The 24,985-nt window shown below is 36.8% G+C and overlaps 2 protein-coding genes across 2 annotated transcripts; one reads left to right on the top strand and one right to left on the bottom strand.

The window, feature by feature from the left end:
* Positions 1–692: 692 nt before the first annotated feature.
* Positions 693–11,636, bottom strand: coq8b (coenzyme Q8B). The gene is made up of 15 exons (XM_048161345.1): positions 11,488–11,636; positions 9,860–10,029; positions 9,446–9,778; positions 8,408–8,474; positions 7,955–8,026; positions 7,751–7,870; positions 7,111–7,196; positions 5,037–5,177; positions 4,853–4,934; positions 4,638–4,731; positions 3,862–4,003; positions 3,448–3,555; positions 1,943–2,008; positions 1,555–1,641; positions 693–1,426 (listed from the first exon to the last, which is right to left on the bottom strand). Coding segments are annotated over exons 1-15 (1,860 nt in total). The 5' UTR covers positions 11,489–11,636; the 3' UTR covers positions 693–1,135.
* A 5,241-nt stretch (positions 11,637–16,877) lies between these two features.
* fbxo46 (F-box protein 46) lies at positions 16,878–24,717 on the top strand. The gene is made up of 2 exons (XM_048160395.1): positions 16,878–17,289; positions 21,707–24,717. Exon 2 carries the CDS (start codon positions 21,824–21,826, stop codon positions 23,825–23,827), a length of 2,004 nt encoding a protein of 667 aa, XP_048016352.1. The 5' UTR covers positions 16,878–17,289; positions 21,707–21,823; the 3' UTR covers positions 23,828–24,717.
* Positions 24,718–24,985: the final 268 nt, after the last annotated feature.

The following is a 24,985-nucleotide window of genomic DNA, read 5'->3' as shown; positions in this document are numbered from 1 at the left end:
TTCTCGTCGCTTTATAATATTAATATTGAACCACTGAACTCACATGAACTGATTTAAATATGTTTTTAGTACCTTTATGGATCTTGAGAGAGGAAATGTCTTTGCTCCCTATGCAGGCTTCACTGAGCCATCAGATTTCAACTAAAATATCTTAATTTGTGTTCCGAAGATTAATGACATTATTTTCATTTTTGGGTGAACTAACCCTTTAACCGTGTTGAGTATGTTTATGATAGATGGATGTGGATGGAGACACTTTCTTCAGCTTCATACTCATTGATCCCGCTCACTGCCATTATGAAGCTCGGATGCGTCAGGACATTCAATAATATTTCTCTGATTGTGCTCATCAGAAAGAAGAAAGTCATATACACCTCGGCTGGTTTAAGGGTGAGTAAATCATGGGGTAATTTTCATTTGAAAGTGAACTAATCCTTTAAAAGATTATAGAATATTAGCATATTCATGTATCGTTGTATTTACATTTATTCCAAAGGTACTATCATGGAACACGTGCAAAATGTTATCATTTTTAGTGAATGAATAAATAAACATAACTAAATACATGAATATTCTGGAAATATGCAGAATATTTGGGTGTGACCTCAGATTTGTCCTTTAAAGTACTGGACACTTATCACAGTTTTATATCAGTGGCCTTACAGACAGTGAAATATTCACTGCTAAACCAGTTATGTCACATACTTTTAATGATGAGAAGTGAAATACACACATTGACTTTTCTTACATGGAATAACCTGCAACATGATGTTACAATTCAATATGTCCAGTCTAATTCTATTGTTAGATTTACATCATTCAGAAAAATTCTGACATGTAATTCACTCCACTGGAGCAAAATCGTTATATTCATTGCTTATAACGTCATAACTTTAAAAGTTTGGCAATGATCATAATGACCTTTAAACAAATTGTACAAACATCAACATTCACATTCAGCTTGTTGTTTGATTAACAGAGAATGAATGTTTTTTTCCCAATCAAAAAGCAAATAAAAGAAAAACACACTGAAACAAATGAACTTTCTTCGTATGCATATAAATAAACATCTGGCTGTCAGAGGAACATCTTTAAGTTCTCGAGTGATTAAATAGTCACATAAAACCCTCAAAACCTAGGTGCATCTTTCCTGTCGTTGACGTTTGTAGGCGTTGTAAACATCAAGGAACATATTTCGGCAGGGCATGCGGGCCTTTAGCTTGGAACAGATGAGGAACGAGCCGGCCATTTTGCGGTGCAGAGAGTAAGACTCCTCTGGAGGAGGAGTGAGACGGTGTTGAAGCATGACGGGGATGAGGCTCTGGACGCGCTGTGTGGTACTCTGAGCGCCAAAGTCAAACGCTTCCGGAGAAGCAAACGCTTCGCCGAGGATCATCACTGCCTCCACGTGTGCTTCCTCGAATGCCTGAAGAGAATAAGAACGTTTTGCGGTAGAGAAAGTACTTTAAATCTAGAGAGAAAAAGTGGATAGAAAATATGCAAGACAGTAAAACTATTGGGGATGAGTATTATAAACCATATAAAGCCACAAACCTTGGCTTCAAATCCCGTAAGGAACTTCAGGTCTTTGGATTTCTGCAGAACAGTTGCCCTGTCTCCGATTGACGCTGCATGAACCACCTTGAATGACAAAAATTAAACAAATTATATGTATATATAAAAGGGAACAAAGGCAGTAATGATGTTCTTTTTAACATTTACCAATATTTTTGCATTGTTTGTAAGTTCTATTGTGATTTTTTTTTAATAACACTCACATATTTATTAGTATACTGTATGTGTCTATGCTGACAAAAACAGAGATTCCCATTAATAACAAAAATCTTGAGGTGACTTTTTTATGAAAAGCCCCTTTGAGTCACATCCCTTTCCAGTCCTACCCACTAAGGTGTTGTGTAAAAATATTCCCAAAAATCTGTACCTCTATGTAATCATCTGTGAATGACTCTGGGTAATCTCGGCAGGCTCCAAAGTCCAACAGAAATATCTGTTATGATGAAGGACAAATGATCAAAGTCATACATACTGTTTCAATTTAGAGAAGTGGAAAGGTCTAACAACAAACAGACATGCAATTAGGAAATTATGCAAGAAATGTGGAAACAAAAACAAATCAGAAGAACTTTTAAAGTTTTTTTAGCAAAAATACATTAAAAAAAGCAATATTTTGAAATTACATTTAAAAAATATATTTTTAATATAATAAATATATTTTAATAGTAATATTTTAAAATGTAATCTATTCCTGTGATGCAAGGTTTTTCAGGATTCTTTGATGAATAGAAATGGAAATCTTTTCTAACATTATAATTGTCTTTAATGTCACTTTTAATCAATTTAATAAACATTTGAAGATAAAAGTATTAATTTCTTTAAAAAAAATAATCATACTGACCCCCAACTTTTGAAAGAAAGGGTATTTAGATCATATGTGCTCTTGACGGGATTTCTAAAACAGTGTCTATTTACACTAAGTGCAAACAGCCCACCATGTTGGCAGATGCTATTTACACTAACTCCGCCCACTGACATCTGGTTGGGCCAGACAAAATTATGGAAGATGATGGATCATCAACAGTAGCAACAGTGTAAGTGTAAGGCGCATGGTAAAAAAGTTGACCCAAATCAACCCAAGTTCGAATCCGCATTTTGCCGAACTTGCTTTACACCCTTTTCCCATCACATTTCAGAACAAAAAAAGACATTAATTTTCAATAAAAATGCAGAAAATATTCAAAAAAGTGGACATAAATTGTTTAACGTGCATTTATCGGTTAGGTTTAGGGCTAGGGAGGGCTTTATTGTCCCAATAAGGCGGCATCCATTTAATAATTTTATTAAATATAATCATTTACACTATATGTTATTATTGCATACTATTTAATGAACATCAATTCTGAGGTGCAATTAGTATCTGCCACTATTTATATGTATAAATATCATCGAACTACTATTTACACTTATTGCAAAGAAATACTGCTATTGTTAAATAGTGTAAATAGGATCTATTTTTTCAGTTAGTGTAAGTAGAATCTATTGCTATTAAAACTAAATGTAAATAGCAGCTATCGCTAAGAAAACATGCCATTTCCTCAATGTAAATAAATAGCACTGCCTTTCTAAAAAGTGATCAAGACCTTCAGAGCTGATTGAAAATGATTGGACTGAAGAACACAAGCACACAAATTCATATTTTTGAGAAATACTTAATGTGTTATTTGTGTGTGTGTGTGTGTAAGGAAGATGATTAAAGAGCGCTGCTGCATAATTTAACACTATGATCACCCACACAAATTGCTGAATCTAATATTTATACTGTGTTCTGTAATTTTAGAACTGAATTGTTAATGTAAAACTATAGATGAGCAAATATACATCTGAATGTACATTCACACCTCAGTCGTCAGTGTCTTAGTGGTTGCTCACCTTGTTCTGTTCACTATCATAGAAGAAGTTGGACCAATTGGGGTCTGTCTGCATGAAGCGGAACTCAAACAACTCTCTCAAACACAACTGCAGGATGTTAAAACAGATCTACAGAATAAAGGTGAGCGAGAATTATTCTCAAATTCATTTTCACAGTGAAATAAAATAGGATATCATATAAGATAACCAATGTCAATATCGCCAAACCAGGAGAAATACTATTGTAGGTTATTCACACCTACAACTCTTAGACAACAAAGTATCAATTACAGTATATGCAAAGGGTATATGCTTGATTAAAAAATGTAGTGCCAAGTTACATCACAAAAATGTCAACAACAACAAAAAATGAATCAATAAATCAAACAAAAGCTTATAGCAAATGTCTGTTCTCTGTTTAACTATCTAACCCACCTCATTTCTAGTCTCCTGACTCAAATCAACACAGCGGTCCAGTGGAACTCCATTAACTAGTTCCATGGTGAGCACACGACGGCCCGACAGCTCATCGAAGACCTCGGGGACCACGAATACTGGATCTCCTTTAAGCAAATTCCTGTGAGAGTCAAGAAAAGTAGTCAATAATGTGTAAAGGTGTACTTTTCAAGATTTTTGTGATATCTTTTTAAACAGAGCAGCTGAGATTTATGAGATGCGAGTTTTGACTTTTTTTTACGATCTTTTAAAAGAAATGAATGCTTTTATGTAGCAAGGGTGCATTAAAATTGACAGTAAGTGGCAGTAAAGACATTTATAATGTTACAAAATATCTCTAATTTAAATAAATGCTTATCTTTTGAACTTTCTATTAAACAAAGAATCCTGAAAAAAAAATGTATCAAGGTTTCCACAAAAATATGAAGTGTATTCAACATAGATAATAATAAGAAATATTTCTGGAGCATCAAATCAGCATATTAAAATGATTTATGAAAGATCATATGACACTGAATGCTGCTGAAAATTCCATAGGAAACAGTTACATTAAATTGTATTAATATTTCACAATATGAAAAATTATACTGTTTTTACTGTAGTTTTTAAATTAAAGTAAATGCAGCATTGTTGTGCATAAGAGACTTCTTTCAAACACATTACCGACCCCAAACTTTTGAACGGTAGTGTAGTTGTGGTTCATTCAAACGGTACACAATCCAGATATTTATTATAACTGAGCATTTATTATATACCTGAATCTCTTTGCACACTCTGCCTCTCTCTTGTAGTCACACTCCCATGCCAGCTCCCTCTGAAGAACCTCCAGACTACTGTCAGCAAACAAACCTGTTAAAATAAATCATCAGCTACTGACAACCCACACAATGTGTATGACTCAATGTGCCCACTTCTGAAATTTGTGCTTTTTGAACTTAATACAAAGATGAAAGCAATTGCCAGTGCTCACCATCAGGCAGCATAACACTCATCTTCAGAACAGACATAAGATTGTTGATGTCACTATGAATGCTCTCAGCGACACCAGGGTACTATATGAGAAAAAGAAATAAATGATTGTTTATACATAGAACATCAATATATGTTGCAAAACCTAAAAAAAAGCCTGCTGAAAAGAGATCATGAAAATGTACCTGTATCTTCATAGCAATTTCCCTCCCATTAAGCAAAACTCCATGATGCACTTGACCAATGGAAGCAGCAGCAAAGGGTTTTTCCTCAAATGATGAGAGTTTCTCCTTCCATCCAGCCCCTAAGTCTTCCTCAAGCACTTTCTGCACATGGGGTTTCAACACAGTTGGTGAGATATCACAAAGTGAACTTAACATCTCAAAAACATCAGTTAGAAGAACCTAAGCACCACTAACAGCTGTCATCAGGGTTGCCAGGTTTACACTCTCGGGGGGGGGGGAACTATAATCACTGGCTTCCGGTAACGGCCGTATGCAAGTCTAGTTCTGGCGGAAGAGTGACCTCTGACCCTGACCGAACCTGAACTCAACTTGCATACGGCTGTTACCAGAAGCCAGTTATTATAGTTTATTAAAGGTGCAGTATGTAAGAATTCTGTCCGCTAGAGGCCTAGAGGCCTTCAAAACAAAGGTGTAGCTTGATGACGCAAGTTTGAGCACAGAATCTTGGGACATGTGGTCTCAACGGAAGGTGCCAAATAATAGGGATAGGACTCAGGAAGAAATCATGTTCATGGATGCGATTATTAACATTACTGTAGTATGAAGCAGAGCAGGACAGAGTGTTGTGGGAGCTGAACGAGGCCGCTGGAGCGATTGCGCAACACACGCCTCACGAGCAGCTGAACTTTTATTATGACACAGTCGCCGGTGTCGCTTCCGCTTTTCCGGTCATGAGTATGAGGTAACGCAGCTCTGTTTATCATATTAGATACATTTGAGTGCGTTGAAAATGATGTTATAACGTTACTCTGAGCGTTCGCTCGGCAGCTGCTGTGAGACACTGTTACACACTGCAGTAAGATAGATCGATTTTAGAATATCATATTAAATGCTGGATGGCTTGTTGATAAATGGCATGCAATTAATTTTAAAACGTATTGTATGATGGAGAAAATTCTGTTTACTGTTACTAAAAATAAAGCTGCTTCTGATTATGCTATGTTAGCTACTTGACAAAATAGTATTTTTCTCTGAGGCATGGTAAAGCATGGTACTCAAAACAAAAACAAAAAAACAAGAAAATTAGATTTAAACAATTGTTGCAATAACTAACAACAATTAGTTTTCTGTCTATAAATATATCAAAACAGTTGTTCCCTTGTCTATTAACATGTAAATATTAAAGCGTCTTTGGTGTTTCCATGGTTTCTACAAAATAAAACCGGAAACCGAGGGTAACGCGGGTATGACGCAATTGACAGGCGACTCCTCACACGTCCCGGAGCCTTGGTTAAAATTGCAATTTTCTCACGATTTACAAATAGTTTGGTATATTGTAAGTACTCAAGTGAACAAAATATATAACACTGGCATAGTGGTTTTTGGATATTTTACTGCAAAATTCTTACATATTGCACCTTTAAGTTATAAATATGGATATTTTTCTAACAAAAACCCATCACTTTACTTCAGAAGGCCTTTATTAACCCCCTGGAGTTGTATGGATTAGTTGATTGATGCACTTTTTTGGGCTTCAAAATATTGAGCCCCATTCACTACCATTATAAAGCTTGGAAGAGCCAGGATATTTTTAATATAAGTCAGATTGTGTTCAGCTGAAAGAAATAAGCCATATACACCTAGGATGGCTTGAGGGTGAGAAAATTATGGAATAATTTGAGTGAACTATCCCTTTAAGTTGATGTACTAAAATTAAAACTGAAATAAAAATGAATTAAAGATGAATAGATTTTTTAAAAGTAAAACTAATAAAAATGACAAAAGCAAAATTACTAAAACTAAAATTAAAAATAAAAACCAATTAAAAATATGAATAAATCTTTATTTCAAGCTGGTGTCTTAACAGTATTTTTGATGAATATTGAAACAGCTTGTTAGTAAAAAAGAGACTCTCCAGCATGGTGCTCATTAACTCAATTATTTCAAGACATCAAGGCAGTTTTTAATAGTTCTATGGTTAATATTTTACAAGATCATCATCAAAAAAAAAAAATCTGAAGAATCTTTCCATAACAAATAACACTGTATCAATGAAGAAACCACTGTAACTTACATGCATTTGCCAGGCTGGCATGAAATCAGCACTCTGTCGAACCCTCTCAAATATTTTCTGCAGTTGCGGGCTAATGAAGCTGTTATCTATTGAGGACATAAAAATGAGTAACATCATCACAGAGGATAATTTCCTACCATCACAAATTAAAGCATCTAATTTGTTTTGTGCCTTTCAAATGCTCTAAATAATATTTTGTGAAGAGCAACAAAGGACAGAAAACATCTGGAAGAGTTTCAAGCTCTTAAAGGATTAGTTCACTTTAGAATCCAAGATGTTCATGTCTTTCTTTCTTCAGTCGAAAAGAAATTAAGGTTTTTGAGGAAAACATTCCAGGATTTTTCTCAGTTTAGTGGACTTCAGTGGGGTAGTTTGAAGCTGCACTGAAACTGCAATTTGGACCTTCAACCCATTGTACCCCACTGAAATCCACTATATGGAGAAAAAAATTTCCTCAAAAAAGAAAGAAAGACATGAACATCTTGGATGACATGGGGGTGAGTAAATTATCATTTTAATTCTGAAGTGAACTAATCCTTTAAATGGGTCTCTTGAAACGGGAATATTTAGCATCATCATTCATATGAACAAATCAAGGCACTTGGTACCAAAGTATTCACAATACATTTAAATTGTGTACCTTGAATGCTTAGCATCTGCCCAATCTTGAGGGCCGCTCCTCTAACCTTGCACAGTGTGTTCACTATTCTCTCTGCATTGGCCTCTGACAGGAAGGGAGAGTCTAAAAGAGCCCCCATCTCTGAAAGTGAAAGACACCAGAAATTTAACTATATGCCCAATAACAGTTTTAGAAACAAGACAAGAGATGCCACATACTACGTACCTGTGCGTTTTCCTCCAAAAGACTGTTTTGCCACCTCGGCAATGGCTCCAATGCCAAGACCAACAGCTAAGCCTACCAAAGAAAGCAGCAGAATTATTATGGATAGGACAAATTAATGCATTATTAAGGTGTGACCACATTAGCAAAATTTCTTCAACTTTTCTATTTCTAAACAATTTTATATTGCCAATAGTGTAGCGATGTATGAAGCCAAGTAGCTTTCTGTTGGTCAACACGGCAAATCTACAGGACCAATTTAACCCTGTTGCGAAATCAGTGTTGGGAAATCTTTCACTCTCACACAAAATACCCAATCGCAGGGATTCAAATTGAAATAGCCAGATTTTGCCCACAAACATTTGAAGAACAATGATAAACACAACTGCACATTTATTCTGTAAAGCTGTATATATAAAATTAAATATTATATATCAAATAATGAAAATCACTGACCCCCAAAATTAGCAAGTCGACTCATCCGCGTCGCAGGAACCTTCCGTTCTCTGGCTCGCTCACTAAGCTGCAAAGCATCAATATCATAATGCTCAATAAAGTCTACAAATGTATTGATCAAAACTTTTTTTTTTCCATAAACGAGCAGCACATGCTGAAAATGAAAACTGTAAATAAATACTTTTTCATACTAAACAATATACTTTTATATATTGGTTATATATTAAATATATATATATATATATATATATATATATATATATACACTGATAGTATTGGCCATCAGAGGTGCTTTACTTCTCATTTATTTATAGTCCTATTTAGGTTTACTGTATTCTGTATTTTATTTCAGTTTCAATGCCAATTTATTTTCAGTTATTAATTTAAGTGCTTCAACTTAAACTTATATTTTAGTTAGCTGCCAAAACATCTCTAATTTTCATTTTTCATCTAATATTTATATTTTATTTTAGCTTCATTTCAACTGTTTTGAATGTTTTAAAGGGTTAGTTCACCCAAAAATGAAAATTCTGTCATTAATTACTCACCCTCATGTCTCTCCAAACCCTTCATTCATCTTTGGAACACAAATTAAGATATTTTTGATGAAATCCCCGAGTTATCTGGCCTCCAATAGACTGCAACACAATTACCACTATCAAGGCCCAGAAAGGTATTAAAGACATCATTAAAATAGTCCACGTGACTACAATGGTTCAACCTTAATGTTATGAAACGACGAAAATACTTTTGTGTGCAAAAAAAACAAACTATTCAACAACTTCTTCTCTTCCATGTCAGTCTCCTACACACCCTTCCGGGTTATATCAGAACGTCGATTCAGTATCAATATCAATATCAAAAATATCCTAATTTGTGTTCTGAAGATGAACGAAGGTCTTACGGGTTTAGAGCGACATGAGAGTTAGTGATTAATGACAGAATTTTCATTTTTGCATGAACTAAACCAATCTAATCGTTTTCACCATATATTAAGTTTTCGGCATGTATTTCCAATGTTAACATTTAAAACCTCACCTTTTGTCGTACTGGCCTGGCGATATTCTGCTTTGCCTCCCGTGCCTTTTTAATGTCTTCAGGGCTCAACCTGGCCACAATAGAGTCGTGGACAAACCTAGTATGATGACGATGAGACGCTGATACATGCAAAAACCGAGTGTTTTGACCAGGCCAGCCAGTTCCTTTGACCGTGCCAGTAGGAGCACCAACAGGCGTCTCTGACATTTCATCCCATCCATCTTTGCTGGAAACGTCTGGGGGCATTTCAGAGCCGACTGCCCACTTTTCTGCTTCATCCGGATCCATCTCCTCCCACTTCTCAATGTTAGGGAACTCATCAGTTTTGGGAGTCTAAAAAATGGTAATTTCTCTTACTATATTCATTCATATCTATAAATTTGCTGAGAGATAAATCTTTATGCATTCACTAACCATGCCTCCAGTGCCCATCACACTCTCGACCGCCTCCGTCACAGCTTTGACCCCTGCACCAAAGGTCGAGTTACAGGCCATCAGTCTAAGCTGTTCGCCCTGAAGGCTGGTGAAGGCAGCTCCCACCTTGCTGGCCCCCCTCAACACCTGGAGCACTTCTGCCAACATCACTGAAAATCACAGCAGATTTCAGAGCACTGAACCTTCAAACATCAGATCATTACTGAGCAGTTCAGAGCAGGCAGGTATTTTAGCATTATTTATATACTACATATAAATCTTGAATTAGCTTTTCAGTTTTTTATTAGTTTTTGCTTTATTATTATTTAGTTTTAGATTTTATCTGTTTCCAGTTAGTAATTTTAGTGTTTCAACTTAAAGGATTAGTTCACTTTCAAATTAAATTTTCCTGATAATTTACTCACCCCCATGTCATCCAAGATGTTCATGTCTTTCTTTCTTCAGTCGAAAAGAAATTAAGGTTTTTGATGAAAACATTCAAGGATTATTCTCCTTATAGTGGACTTCAATGGACCCCAAATGGTTGAAGGTCAAAATTACAGTTTCAGTGCAGCTTCAAAGGGCTTTAAACGATACCAGACGAGGAATAAGGGTTTATCTAGAGAAATCATCGCTCATTTTCTAAAATTTTTTTTTACAAATTTATATACATTTTAATCATAAATGCTCATCTTGAACTAGCTCTCTTCTTCTTCTCTATTTGAATTCCAGCAGTGTAGATGCTGCCCTCCACAGGTCAAAGTTTGAACAAAATTGTCATTTACAATATGCTAGCACAAGTATATAACAATTAGTTCAAACTTTGACCTGTGGAGGGCAGTAATACACTTAGCAGTGTCTACACTGCTGGAATTCAAATAGAGAAGAAGAAGAAGAGAGCTAGTTTAAGATTAGCATTTATGGTTAAAATGTATATATATATATATATTTTTTTTTTTTTTTTTTGGAAAATGAGCAATCGTTTCACTATAGAAGACCATTTATTTCTCCTTCAACCGTTTGGAGTCCATTGAAGTCCACTATATGGAGAAAAATCCTGGAATGTTTTCCTCAAAAACCTTAATTTCTTTTCGACTGAAGAAAGAAAGACATGAACATCTTGGATGACATGGGAGTGAGTAAATTATCAAGAAATTTGAATTTGAAAGTGAACTAATCCTTTAAACTTATTTCAGTTAGTTGCTTTGGCAATATATCTAACTTTCATTTACTTTAAGTAATATTTATATTTTATTTTATTCAAATCATAAAATATTCATTCATTTTGCTGATACACATGCTTTTAAATTGCTTTTACAATGTTTGCATATGTGCAATTAGGTTTGATGTAAAGTTAATAGATTATTTTGATTATTTTTTTTTTTTTGATTTTTTTAGGTTTAAAGTAATCTTATTTCAGTTTTAGTGTTAATTTATTTCCAGTTAGAAATTGAATATTAACTATATTGACTCCTGAATATTACAGTATTAAAATGTATCCAATAAATTGTTACAATACACAAGTTTTGATGACATGGCATTTTACCTAAGAGCTCTTTACACTGTACAGATGTTTCCAGCTTGTATTTATAAATAAATGAGTACAGCGGTGTAGTAATAATACTCACTCGTGTTGAGATTAGCTCCTTCTCAGCGTCTGTGCGTCCTTTCTACTCCACACACCTCTGACTGTTTTGCAACCACTACCGGACACGGAAAGACTCCGGTGATTGACAACCGACATAGCCAATCAAATTTGCTTATATCAAAAAGGGGTTGTTTTTAAGAGCTGTGTCTGCTGACAACCAATCACGAGCGGAAAGCAAACACGTTTAACCTGGTAACCATAGTATCAGTTTTGACATACACGTCTTGGGCCAATAGAATTCGGCACGGGGCGTATCCGATATGACGCAATGGCCAATGAACCGTTGGAGGATAACGCCGTCTACCGGCCAGTGTGAGAGGTGCAGTGACAAACGACGCTCTCGCTGGATGCTCTTGATTGTGTAAAGCACACCCCGCGGAGCTATAGTGACTTTCATTTGACTTTCCGGAGGGATTAGTAGCATATTATCCGAAACCTGCAGAGTATGTGTGTGATTCTTCAATGAAATACATAACACATTCACTTTCAAACAAATCAGAGATTATTACTAAAATGTTCTGTTCACAAATGCACCGTTCATGTTATCCATTTCATTAAAATTATGGAATTATCGCTTACTAACCGGGAAATCATGTGTCTTTAAGTGTGTCTCCGGCTTTAAAGAAACATTACTATTATGTCCTGACAGAAGGAACACTTTGTAGTGTTCACTCACAACTGTAAAGTCACCCTGAAATCAAAAATGGGCAATTTATCTTTTTTTATAGAATATTGCAGCATTTAACGTATTATAAATGATTTATCCGTGCACAACTTTATTTTTTTTAAATTCACGTGCCCTCGTAATCTTTAAATAAAATAACTTCCCCTCCCTATTGCCGGGACTCTTCTCTGATCACGTGTTTACTGATCCATTTTTTCTTGTTCGAGAAGCCATTTCACTCGGATATGTCACAATAAGGAAAAACAAAACAAAACAAAGATTGCAGCATCCGTTTTAACACTGACAACACCATTTGTTTAATTTATTAAAGGATTAGTTCACCAAAAATGAAAATTCTGTCATTAATTCCTCACCCTCATGTCGTTTTACACCCGTAAGACCTTTGTTCATCTTCAGAACATAAATTAAGATATTTTTGATAAAATCCGATGGCTCAGTGAGTCCTCCATTGCAAGCAAGACAATTAACACTTTTAAATGCCCAGAAAGCTACTAAAGACATATTTAAAACAGTTCATGTGACTACAGTGGCTCAACCTTAATGTTATGAAGTGAATACCAAAAAAAAACTAAATAACGACTTCATTCAAAAATATCTGCCAAAGTCATGTGATTTCAGTAAACGAGGCTTCGTTACATCATAAGTGTTTCGAAATGTAATGGTTCACCACTGGGGGGCGTGACTTTGGCAGTTAAATTCACGCTCCGAACCACTGATTCGAAACAAAAGATTCGTAAATCTTTGAAACTTTATGAAGCAGTGTTTTGAAATCGCCCATCACTAGATATTGTTGAATAAAGTCGTTATTTTGTTTTTTTAGCACACAAAAAGTATTCTCGTCGCTTCATAACATTAAGGTTGAACTACTGTAGTCACATGAACTGATTTAAATATGTTTTTAGTAGCTTTCTGGGCATCTGAAAGTGTTAATTATCTTGCTGTCAATGCAGGCCTCACTGAGGCATCAGATTTTATCAAAAATATCTTAATTTGTGTTCTGAAGATGAACAAAGGTCTTACAGGTGTGGAACGACATGAGGGATGACAGAATTTTCATTTTTGGGTGAACTAAACCCTTTTAAGGAGGACTGGACTGGAAAGACAAATATAATGAAGAGACAAGACTGCAGGTGGCAGTAATGCAACTTTTTGGATGCCAACTGCCATAAACACCAAGGAAGAAGAAGACTGACAACACCTGTGAAAATCTTCCTGTACTTACACAAACTGCATTTGTTTTCCATATACTGTAGTTAGTACATTATCTGGCATGGCCTTATTTGTATCTCTTGTGCTATTTATCTCTTATTGGGCATTATCTGAAAGAACGGTTTCCTCTAAAAGGCTCTGTCTCACTATACACTAAAGCTATATTATATGATTGCTAAATGTGTTGTCTTTTTACCAATCTCAGTCCTAAAGGGATGTTTAGTTTTTTAAGCACCTTCAAGTTTACCCCGTGATCTCATACTGATCATGTCCAGTCATGCTTGTTTTGACTGTGATATAGCAGCATATTTAAACAATTAGGAACAATAAGGAACAGTTTCTTATACAACTGTGCCCCATTAAACATAAAAACACACACTGTTCAGTATCACCGTAGTCCTCATACTGTACATAAAGAACTGTACATAATCCCATACACTGATCATTCACGCCTACTGTGGTCATACACTGATGTACATTGCTACTTATCTTTCTCCTGCTATCTGTGTTCATTTGATATTTTATTTACTGGTATTTGAGTATTGTTGACTTTCTTATTTATGTCTGTCCAGTGGCAATGACTGTCAAATACTAATTGTAAGAAAAAAAGAAAGAAAAAAAATCTTATTTGGTTTTAAAGGAACACTCCACTTTTTTTGAAAATAGGCTCATTTTCCAACTCCCCTAGAGTTAAAAAGTTGAGTTTTACCGTTTTCGAATCCATTCAGCCGATCTCTGGGTCTGGCGGTACCATTTTTAGCATAGCTTAGCATAGTTCATTGAATCTGATTAAACCGTTAGCATCTCGCTCAAAAATGACCAAAGAGTTTCGATGTTTTTCCTATTTAAAACTTGACTCTTCTGTAGTTTCACTGTGTACTTTGTCTGGCTATCACCAGACCAAACTCAATTTAAAATTGAACATTGGTCTGGGGAGTTTGCTATGTATTTCCTACTGCACAAAAGGCGTGATCAACGAGCATTATTCACACAATTGGATAGTCCTTCAACCAATCAGATCAACGATCCGGGTGACGTACTTTTGCAGAGCGACGCGAAAACTCCAGACAGGTTTAGTTTGTATTGGTTTGTAGCATTGATCAGCGGTTTGCAGGAGCAGCAATGGCATCGAGCGATTTTTGCAGGTTGTGCAAAAAAACATGAAAGTGAGTGATATTTACACCCAGTCGAGCGGTTTGTTTGCTAAACTAAAGAAGTCATTTAGCATCGTTAAGAGGTTAAAAGGAATTGGATTGATGGTCGTGCGAGAGACGTCATCGTGTTATACCCGCCCAGAGCCATAGAAAGAGCTCTGTACCCACCAATAGCGAGCAAGGTGGATAAGCCAGTCTGTGATTGGTTCCTGCAAAAGTGTAACAGATGCAGCAGAAATGAATGTACGGGTTTCCAGACTGAGTTGCCGGGCAAAATCAAATCGCCGGCAGATCAGGCTGGGTTTACCCAGTCTACTGTGTACTAAGACCGACGGAAAATGAAAAGTTGTGATTTTCTAGGCCGATATGGCTAGGAACTATACTCTCATTCCGGCGTAATAACAAAGACTATAGAATAACACAAGACGCGTCACTCGTATTGTTTGAATGGGAGAAAGTCCAACGCACAATATGGCAGAATAAGTCCCGCCTTCTAAATAAGAGCCAGTCGCCGATTGGTAAAGTCATCGTGTCACTGCAGCAGCCGTTAGAAGCTCCGGTTTCTATAGAAACAGTCAGACGCGTGCCTCCAAATTGAAGCTGAAGAGACGCGCATTTAGGTCGGTGCATGCGCAGTAGCCTGATCCAGCCTGAAAATACCATTTTTTTTTTCATGATTCGAGCATTTGGAAACAAAATTTATGAAACAGTGTTGTCTGATTTCATTGGTTATTTCAAATATGAAATTTAATCGAAAGCTTGGCAAACAGCTTTGGAGAATTTGATGTTTCCCCATTCAAAGAGATAGGAGCTGCACTTGGATGCCCGAGAGGCGTTTCAAAGATGGCCGCAGAGTGAAATTACTTGTCTTAAAGGGACTTTGGTAATAATCGAGGAACTTTGCTGCCATACCATGGGTGCAGCAAGCGCAATGATATTAAGCATGACCTCCTGCTTGCACAGGGAGCGAGCCTTGCAACCATGGAGACATTTGTGAGAGGCGGTGCGTAATATCATTGCGCCTGCTGCACCCATGGTATGGCAGAAAAGTTCCTTGATTATTACGCCGACATGAGAGTATAGTTCCTAGCCATATCGGCCTAGAAAATCGCAACTTTTCATTTACCATCGGTCTTAGTACACGATGTAACTACAGAAGAGTCAAGTTTTAAATGGGCAAAATATCAAAACTCTTTGGTCATTTTTGAGTGAGATGCTAACGGTCTAATCAGATTCAATGAACTATGCTAAGCTATGCTAAAAGTGATACCGCCAGACCTGGAGATTGGCTGAATGGATTCAAAAACAGTAAAACTCAACTGTTTAACTCTAGGGGAGTTGGAAAATGAGCCTATTTTCAAAAAAAAAAAAGAAAAAAAAAGTGGAGTGTTCCTTTAAATATGCCTATAAGTGCTTTTAAATGTGCCTGGATGTAAAAAATAAAAAAGTAAAATAAAAATATCAGAACAATATTTCATGGACTATGACTGAACTACAATTGAAGGCTTCAGATGCAAAAGCCTCTAAGTGCCATCTGAAATTTTCTTCTTAAAATGATCATTTTTATCAAGCTTGTATGTTTAGGGTCAATAATTTCACTCTATTAATAGAAATGCCAGTAATCAGTGAAATTACTGACCCTAAACATACAAGCTTGATAAAAGAAAATTTCAGATGGCACTTAGAGGCTTTTGCATCTGAAGTCTTCAATTATTAAAAGGATAATTGAGTATTTTGGTATATTATTTGGGCCTATTGTTTTTGGTTACATACAAGCATGCACAATTAAATAAATTAATTAGACAAATGAATAATGTAAATCACTGAATAAATAATAATGAATTTTAAACAACTGTAATAATAGTCAGCCTTGCCTCTGTCAAGCAGTTTGGAATATTTATGGATGTAATATTGTTTTCATATTTTATTTTTTCACTTATTACAGAGATGTTCCCCAAAAATATATCACTTTTCACATACCACACTTCAGCTTATGTTTTATCAATGGAAAACTGTAGCAGAAATTGTGCTGTATCTATAAATCTATTTCTGTGAATCACTTGACATCATAATCCTATTTGTGAGCAATCACAGTGCATCTTTGTCATACATGTTGTGCTCAAAACAGTACAAAAAGAACATAAACAGAGTCCTCATTTATGTTTTTTGCCCAGACTTGACTTTTATGTAAAATGTGGTGAAAGTGAAAGATGCTGATCATTACGAGGTAGAAGAATTTTCCTCTTTGTGGGTGTAGAGATAGAGGGGGAGTCTGAACATCCATATATGGGCATGCCATCAACTTTCTCTCCCTATTGGCTACAAGCGTTTTGCAGCTGCTTGTCAACAAAATGGCCTTCCTCAATTGCTTTTCGAGGACCTACCAACTATTTCTGTTTTGGTGAAATAGTATTGAAACTCTGGTTCAACAATAGAAACGACCATTTTTTTTAGACACAGTATTTAACAACACATTACTGTGTTCAAAACAGACATATATAGTTGATAAAGCCAGATGAAAATTGGGATTTTTGCTTCATTTTTGAGTTAGCTTGCAAATGCTAACAGTCTACCTGCAAACCCTCATCGACCTCAGCTTGCATTTCTAATAGTTTTTAAAAACACAGAGAGAAATTTGAATGATTGTTGACTTAAATTCAACAACACAGCCATTTTTGGTTATAAAAGTAAAGCTGTCGGAGCGAAACCAGCGGAGATTTGGTCTCAGGAGAAGGTAAGCAGAGACAACTCTAGCAGAGCTGCTACTGTTTTAGCTTGGCTTATTATTTATTGTTGATGATGACTTAAAGTGAAATGTTTTAAAACGTTTAAAAATGTAAGCTTCTGATACTACAAGAGTTGCTAAACTTCTACTGTGTAATACTGAAATAAGCCAAGTATAATATGTAAGACAGCAGTTTTACACTTCATGCAGACAGCTTAGCTAAACATATGCTAATTACACACTGGCGCAGATATATAACAGCATCAATAAAATATGTTCTCTTGAGTGGATAATATATTAGTGTTAGTTATACCGCTACCGATTATTTCGGTTGACATGACTGTTAATTGAAAGTAAAGTGGAGAGGTTCGCTCATGTTTAGATGTTATAAAGCTGGCTAATAGTTTGCAATAGCCAGTTAGCTGCTAGTCAGCTTTTAACTGCCTCGAGTCAAATGATTCAAAACGCTTTGTTTTTATTTCGACTCTTTACTGTTTTGATTTAAAAGTGTTAATTGAAATGAAAGTAAAGCACTGAAGATGTCAAGCGATTATGTTAAGTCAAGCCATGGATTAACTTGATGAGTAGGCCTAGTGAACAGGGAGAGCTGACAAAAACACTTACAGATGCTATAAATCAAGTGAAGCAGTTAATATTGCTTTAGAAGAAACAAAAAGCTGTTCAGATTTTACAAGAGTACACTCTTTAAAGTATTCTTATAATATTGTTCATGTGTCTCATTATAGCAGTTGAAATTTTGTATTGTAATTGTATTGTTTTGATTTTTCATCAATAAAAAAAGCCTCTTTGCAAGGTTAATCATCAGCAATGGGAATATTTTCTGTCTTTGTTATTTGCTATTGGTGAACGTTTGGTATGGTTAAAATAGTTTTTTTTTTTAATGCCATCGATTTGTAAGGTTTTCCAAGAATATACAGAACAATGTATGGTCATTAATATTAAACGGATAAAGGCCGATTTCACACTGTAATGTATAATTGACATTTAGAAAATAGGATGCAAATAGTATGTCCTGTCTTGTTCAGTCCTGAGTGAATCATCTTGTGGACTGACTTGTTTGACAAGTCCTTTAACATTTTGTTTGTCCTGATTAGCTGGAAGCGTACTGGAGTCATCAAATTTTTACAATCATGAGATCCAGCAGTGGATTCGCTTTCTTTCTTTTAAATAATTTTTATTCTTTTTTTTTTTATACTGATTTTAATGAAGTAATTTAATTTTCACCAGTTTAACAAAAATCCAACTTCCTTAATTTTATTCATTCAGGAAGTTATTTTTTTTTATTATACAGTTTGTCCGAACACAAGAGATTAGGTAAAACAGATTATTGGTCTGAACCATGTTTATATATATATATATATATATATTAGAGTATTAGTATTAGAGTATTAGTCACTAGTAGTTAGGTTTCAAAACAAATATACTGACATATTTAATTATTGTCACAACAGATATGAGAATTTAACTCGTCGTCGAACAGTACACATTAAACTAATCTGTATCATTCCTAAAAATTATATTGGTCAGTCTTAATCCTTGTTTAGCAAACCTCATTCATTTATAGCAGGCATGTAGTATCATATTTCATATGCAATATAAAGTGCTTCTAAAATACATTGTGGGCTAAAAATAGTAGCTTGCATTTCACAAAGCTATACCCATTAACGTTTTCTTCAAGGTCTTTCAAAACTTTGCATACAGTATGGTTAGAAACAATGCTTTTCATGCTCCATTCAGTTAGATGTAAATATTATGTTATTAAAGAGGTTAGCAAAGCAATGTGTTATAAACTGACCTAAAGTATAACTCTTCAGGTTGTCCTCCTCTACTTATTAGATGTGCCGATGTACAATATATTACAAAAATGAACATGCACGATATTATCATAGCCACTTCAAAATACTGTTAATAATTCCTTATGAAATGTTTAGATTTTTAGATGCAATTTAAGAATACTTTGCCATCAACCGGTTAAAATGTACAACAATTCCTGTACGCTACGTCAAAGATGCATGTGCGCTCTCTGATGTAAACAACAACAGAGTGCATGAAAAGCATGGCGGAACGAGTGAAGGTAGTGATGGGGATTCCTAGTGTTGGTGTCGACTGCAGCACAGGAATCGACTCACTAGTGCGTCAGAGAGCTGGAGCTGTCTCAGAAAACATCACAGTCACATACTTTTATCTTACATGTGGCTTACTTTACAAAACAATAACAGCCAATCGCATTGTAATTATACATACCTCCGTGTCAGCTTTGTGGTTTCATCAAAGTTTTTCTTCAACTCTCCTGTCCAAGCAGCTTTTTGCACTATTACAAGAGATGACTTGCTTATTGCCCTCATTCTAACATTTAGATGAATTCATTAAAGAACACATTACCCTCTTTCTCTTTTATTTAACTCTTAACTCTCGTTTATTTAACTCTGAAATGATATTCAACCAAGGCTTTTTCTCGTGACTTTTTCCTCTTTAAAATTAAATGTTGGCAACAACTAGGAAACGATGGTGATACTTATTTCAAGGTAATGTCATTTCTAAACTGGACTAATTTGGCCAGTAATGCTAAAAGTGTGTTTAAATAAAGGCTTTGTGTCGGAAATAGCCTACATTAAGTGTGTAATGATGGCAATCTTGTATTCTTATTGCTGACCCTTGTTTTGAAATGGAGCAAATGGAGTCGATTCCATCGACTTCTATAGTGGGAGTCAGGAATTGAAGTCGACTCAAAAAATCTGGAAGCAAACACCCCATTCGCAATGGTGTTCATCACAGCACTAAATACTTAATTAAAAAAATGTAATTATTAGTTAACATTAATGATAAAAAATACTTAATGTTAATTTTAACATTTACTAATGCTTTATTCAAATCAAAAGTTGTATCTGTTAATATTATATTTAATGACCTGAACTAAAAATGAATAGTTGTAAATTTAATAACTAACATTAATAATGAATAACTACTGTAACAAATCTAGATATTGCTAATTGTTAGTTGCTGGAATAACTAACATTAACTAATGGGGCCTCACTGTAAAGTGTTCTCTATAGTTCATTAGCACTTTAATCTCTTTGAAACATATGTTTACTTTATACATTATTGTATTTAAATGTTCTTTTTGTTATGTGAAATGTTATTAAATACTTTTAGGAGGACAACACTTTTTGGTAACTTAATTCAATACCATATTGATACAATATACTGTGATAAAAGCTTAATTATCATTATATGGAAATTTGATACCAACATATGCCTACAGTAGCATTCTCTCTCTTGGCAAAGGATTGGATGTTGCATATCTTCCATCAGAATTTATAAGCTCTTCTGCTAATTAATGGCCACAGATAATAGTAGGTTTTGTTATGAAGCATTGTGGCCACCCAGAATGAAAAGACTAACCTAACACTGATTGTGCAATTGTGTACCACATGTGTTGGCATGCAATGGGATCTGATAGATCCCATTTAATAAAAGGTTTTAGCCGAAGTGTTATTTAACATAACAGCATTTAACAAAAGAAGTTTGACTAACTCAATATTGAAAGCAAAATTCCTGAATGTTCACTGTTTATTGATTGGAATTTCTCAAGGATTGCTTCTTGTAGAGATTACAGATACACCAGTACCTTTTAGTACCATGTTCATGTCTGTTCCTGTTAGCTGGGATGATTAATCAGTTTAGTTGACTACTAAAATCCACTGACATTTGCATCACTGATTAAATTAATAGAATTTATTGTAGTCTGTCAGCCCAGACTTATCCTTTGCCTTCCTGGTCATGTACCAAAGAGCTGTAGATGGCAGTAATGCTTCACAATATGACTTTTCAAATTCTTGAAAAATAACTTGTTACAATAATAACAATAATAAAAATTTCAGAGGGGAAAACAATTGTGTGTAATCCTTTGTGGCAGCTGGCTTAAAAGAGCAAGTTCTTAGTTTGAGGAGTAATTGTGTTGGCAATGCTATTAAAACTATTGCATCAACACTCAAAATATAAAGTTGATCCACCCTATTAAATCTGCTGTGTATGCCAGTTACCTAACCTCTGTTCTAGAGTGAGAGAAATTTTAAAATCTCAATCAATAGGCTGGTTGTAAAAAGCTGTGACACTGAAACTTTACATAAAGTAAACCGTACAAAAGACAACATGTGCATAACTGGATCGTTGATTGTCAACATAATGGCTTAAATAACATATCTGACAGAACAGATTTTGCTGCTCAATACAACATACATCATATAAAGTAGCTTTTTTTTGGAGCACAGTGGGTGTGTTCGCATTCATTTCAGATGATTCACTACTCGGCATAACCATTTATTGCTGTAATTCTGATTGAGACATTTTAACGTAATTTACATGAATTCCGTGATACTAAGTCTTGCCTTTTTTCCTCCTTTAGTCCTCAGATGGAGTAATCTGTCCAGCTGGAACCCGCAGACCTGAAAAATGAAGATGAGTGGTGAATTGCAAAGTAGCTGCCCAGTATAGAGGCAGGTATGCTCCCCATGGGCTCACAATGAACCGTGACACCTTTTCCCACATCCGGCTGTGGTGCCCACGCCCCTTTGGCACCTACTCCCAGAATAAGCCGTACAGCAATGGTACAATTCGCAATGGAACAACTACCACCCACTGCAAGGCTGACGATTCGGGGCTTACAACCATAGAGACCCATGGAGTTGGTGAGGAGCAAGATGATGATGTTGGCACTGAAAACACCCCACCAGCTGCTTCATCTACCCTTCTGGCTCCACCACTACCTGCACCGCCCTCTCCAAATTCACAGATGGAGGATGGCAGGGTACTGCTTGATACCTGGTATGTCATCAAACCAGGCAACACCAAGGAGAAAATTGCCTTCTTTGTAGCTCACCAGTGTAATGGTGCTGGAATTGCCAGGCCTAGTGCCATGAAAGTCAAGGGAAACTGGGCTACCGATTGTACCAAGGCCAAGCGCCGTCGTCGCTGTTCCTCTTATGACCCTCCCACTAGGGCTCAAAATGTAGCCGTTGATGTACCCCCAGAATCCAACTTGACAGAGGATGGTGTTGGAGTTAGTGAGACAGATCTGCTCTCTGTGGCTGAAATGGTCGCCCTTGTAGAACAGCGTACAGCCTTGGCCCTTCAAGGTATGGTAGCGCAAGGACAAACAAGTCCTTATACAGTCCATCAGAAACCTGTCGTAATCCTCTCAGAACCCCCTTCATCTGCACCAACTTCTCAAAGTGACTTTGATCTGCTGCAGCAACAGCAGGAATCCCGACGGGTTGCTCAGGCTGTTGCGCAGTTTGAATCTCGGCAGCAGAATATCGACAGTACAACTTTGCGGCCTGAACTTAGTGGTTCAGGAGGAGACCGCATTCACACTGGTGAGTCTGTGGGTGGTGCTCCAAGCCATGGACGAGGGGAAGTACGGATTGCTTTTCGGGTGTCAAGTCTGGACCCTCGCGCCCAGTCTGAGCCTGTTGGCCGCCCTAAATGCATGTTTATGAGTTGTGGAGTCGGAGGGGGCCAAGCAGGAGCCAGGGGCAAAGAAAAGATCACTTGTGACCTCTACCAACTGGTTAGTCCCTCATCTCGAGATCCAGGTGCCCTCCTTGCTGGCTCACCAAAGGCCGATCCGCTCGGGGAAGGTATCAACGACAGGCCTCCCTCCACAACGCCAGATCCCAACCAAGACTCTGCCTCAGGAGAGAAGGCAGCAGTGGCTCGAGAGCGGATGACCGGATTCCATGTTGAGGTAGTGGTCACGGGTGCAGTAGATCAATGTGTCTTCTATGGGAAAGACAGCACAGAGAATGTTCAAGAAGAGACTGTATGTTTTGCTATGCCCAATGGGGCTAACTCAACTGAATCCTCAGAGGATCCGCCTCCTGGCCAACTGTTCTTTCTGCAGTCACCAGCTACTGAAGATGAGAGTTGTTCAACAGTAAACAGCGGTATGCTGTCTTTAGACTGTGCAAACAACAATGGGCCAGTGGGGCCTACTGTAGAGAGGCCAGACTCCCCACTGGCAACTGTGGATGATTGTTCTGATCCTCCGTTGTGCCGCCTCTACCGACACGTCTCCCATGACTTCCTTGAGATTCGCTTTCAGATCCAGCGGCTTCTGGAACCACGGCAATACATGCTTTTGCTTCCGGACCACATCATGGTCAATATCTTCAGCTACCTGCCCACCCGTTCGCTAGCGGCCCTCAAATGCACTTGCCATGATTTCAAGACCCTGATCGAGACGTACGGTGTGCGTGCTACAGACTCTCGCTGGAACCAGGACCCGTTGTACCGCGATGACCCCTGCAAGCAGTGCAAGCGGCAGTATGAGCGGGGAGATGTGTCGCTCTGCCGCTGGCACCCTAAACCTTACCACCACGACTTGCCTTATGGACGTTCCTACTGGATGTGTTGTCGGCGCACAGATAAGGACACGCCTGGCTGTCGAGTTGGGCTACATGATAACAACTGGGTACAGCCATGCGAGCTGGTTCAGGCCCGCGCCAAAAGAGACGATGGGAGGTAAAGGATTGAGTTGGGGGATTGTCATTTCTCTCCCTACTTTCGCTCTACTGAAACCTCATGCCACTGTACTATTTAAGGTTGTGCTCGCCTCTCCTATCTTAGCTTGTTAACCTTGCTATCATTGTCAGTATCAGTTCTTATCAGTGCACCATACTTAATTCTTGGTCCCTTCATGAGTAGACCAATGTTTCGATATTTGGAAACCAATGCTGGTAAAATGAGCTGCATGGGACTAGTCTTCACTTGTACTTCTGAATTGGTTAGAAAATCTTACGGCTTGGCAATCTTCAAAGACCAGCTCTGATTCAGACCCCAACCTTACAAAAAGAAAAACTGCAGGCTAGACAAAGGACTGAGAGTATAACTTCAGGGGTTGTTGTCAAGTTAAATTTGCTGTCCCTTTGGTCAAAAGCGTGCAAAATGATGTCACTTTACAAATCCCTGATGTCACTTTGTAATCAACAGTTTGACTGCTTGTTAGATTTTTTTGTGTGAATGTGAGTGAATAATATTTTTTTTGTTGTTGTTGGACTTCATTTTTCCTCTACTTCAAATTGATTTATGAAATCAGTCTTTATTTCTTGACCAGACCTTTCCTCTTACCTATCTCTTTGCCTGCCAGGCTGTCTGTGTGCTTGTTGGCAAAGGCAGCTTTTGCCAAAGCAGTAATTAGCTTCATGTGGCTGAAAGAACAACAAAGAACAGGACGACTCAAAACCTGATTCTAGCCTTAACCCTGTTCGTTCTGCTCATTCCACCAGTCTGTGAAATCTTACAAACAGAAACATTGATGCTGATCCCTCTGGTTTGGGAGACCGTTCTAGGTTTCACCATCAATCTGCTATTGGGAATTTTTGCCTCTAAAATGAATAAAAGATATTTAAAACTGGAGTCTGTGATATTATGTTTTCTTGGTGACTTCAACAGTCAAATATTTGTAATTCAGTTTATTTGTATGAATTATCTTGTTACATTTTTGTTTTTTCTGCAATGTACATGGCATTAGTTGGTGTGGATATGATCTTAATAAAAGGTGCACTATGGAACTTTGGCCTCTCTGTTGCCATCTGTGGTTGAAATATAAAATTGCAAATTACTTGCAAAGATGTTTTGTTTGGTATGCGATGGTACTACTTGTTGGAATTGTTTACTTATCTTC

This window comes from Megalobrama amblycephala, linkage group LG16 (assembly GCF_018812025.1).
Source record: "Megalobrama amblycephala isolate DHTTF-2021 linkage group LG16, ASM1881202v1, whole genome shotgun sequence".
NCBI lineage: Eukaryota > Metazoa > Chordata > Actinopteri > Cypriniformes > Xenocyprididae > Megalobrama > Megalobrama amblycephala.
Note: the sequence above shows the minus strand (reverse complement) of the source record. Positions and strands in the feature narration are given on the sequence as shown.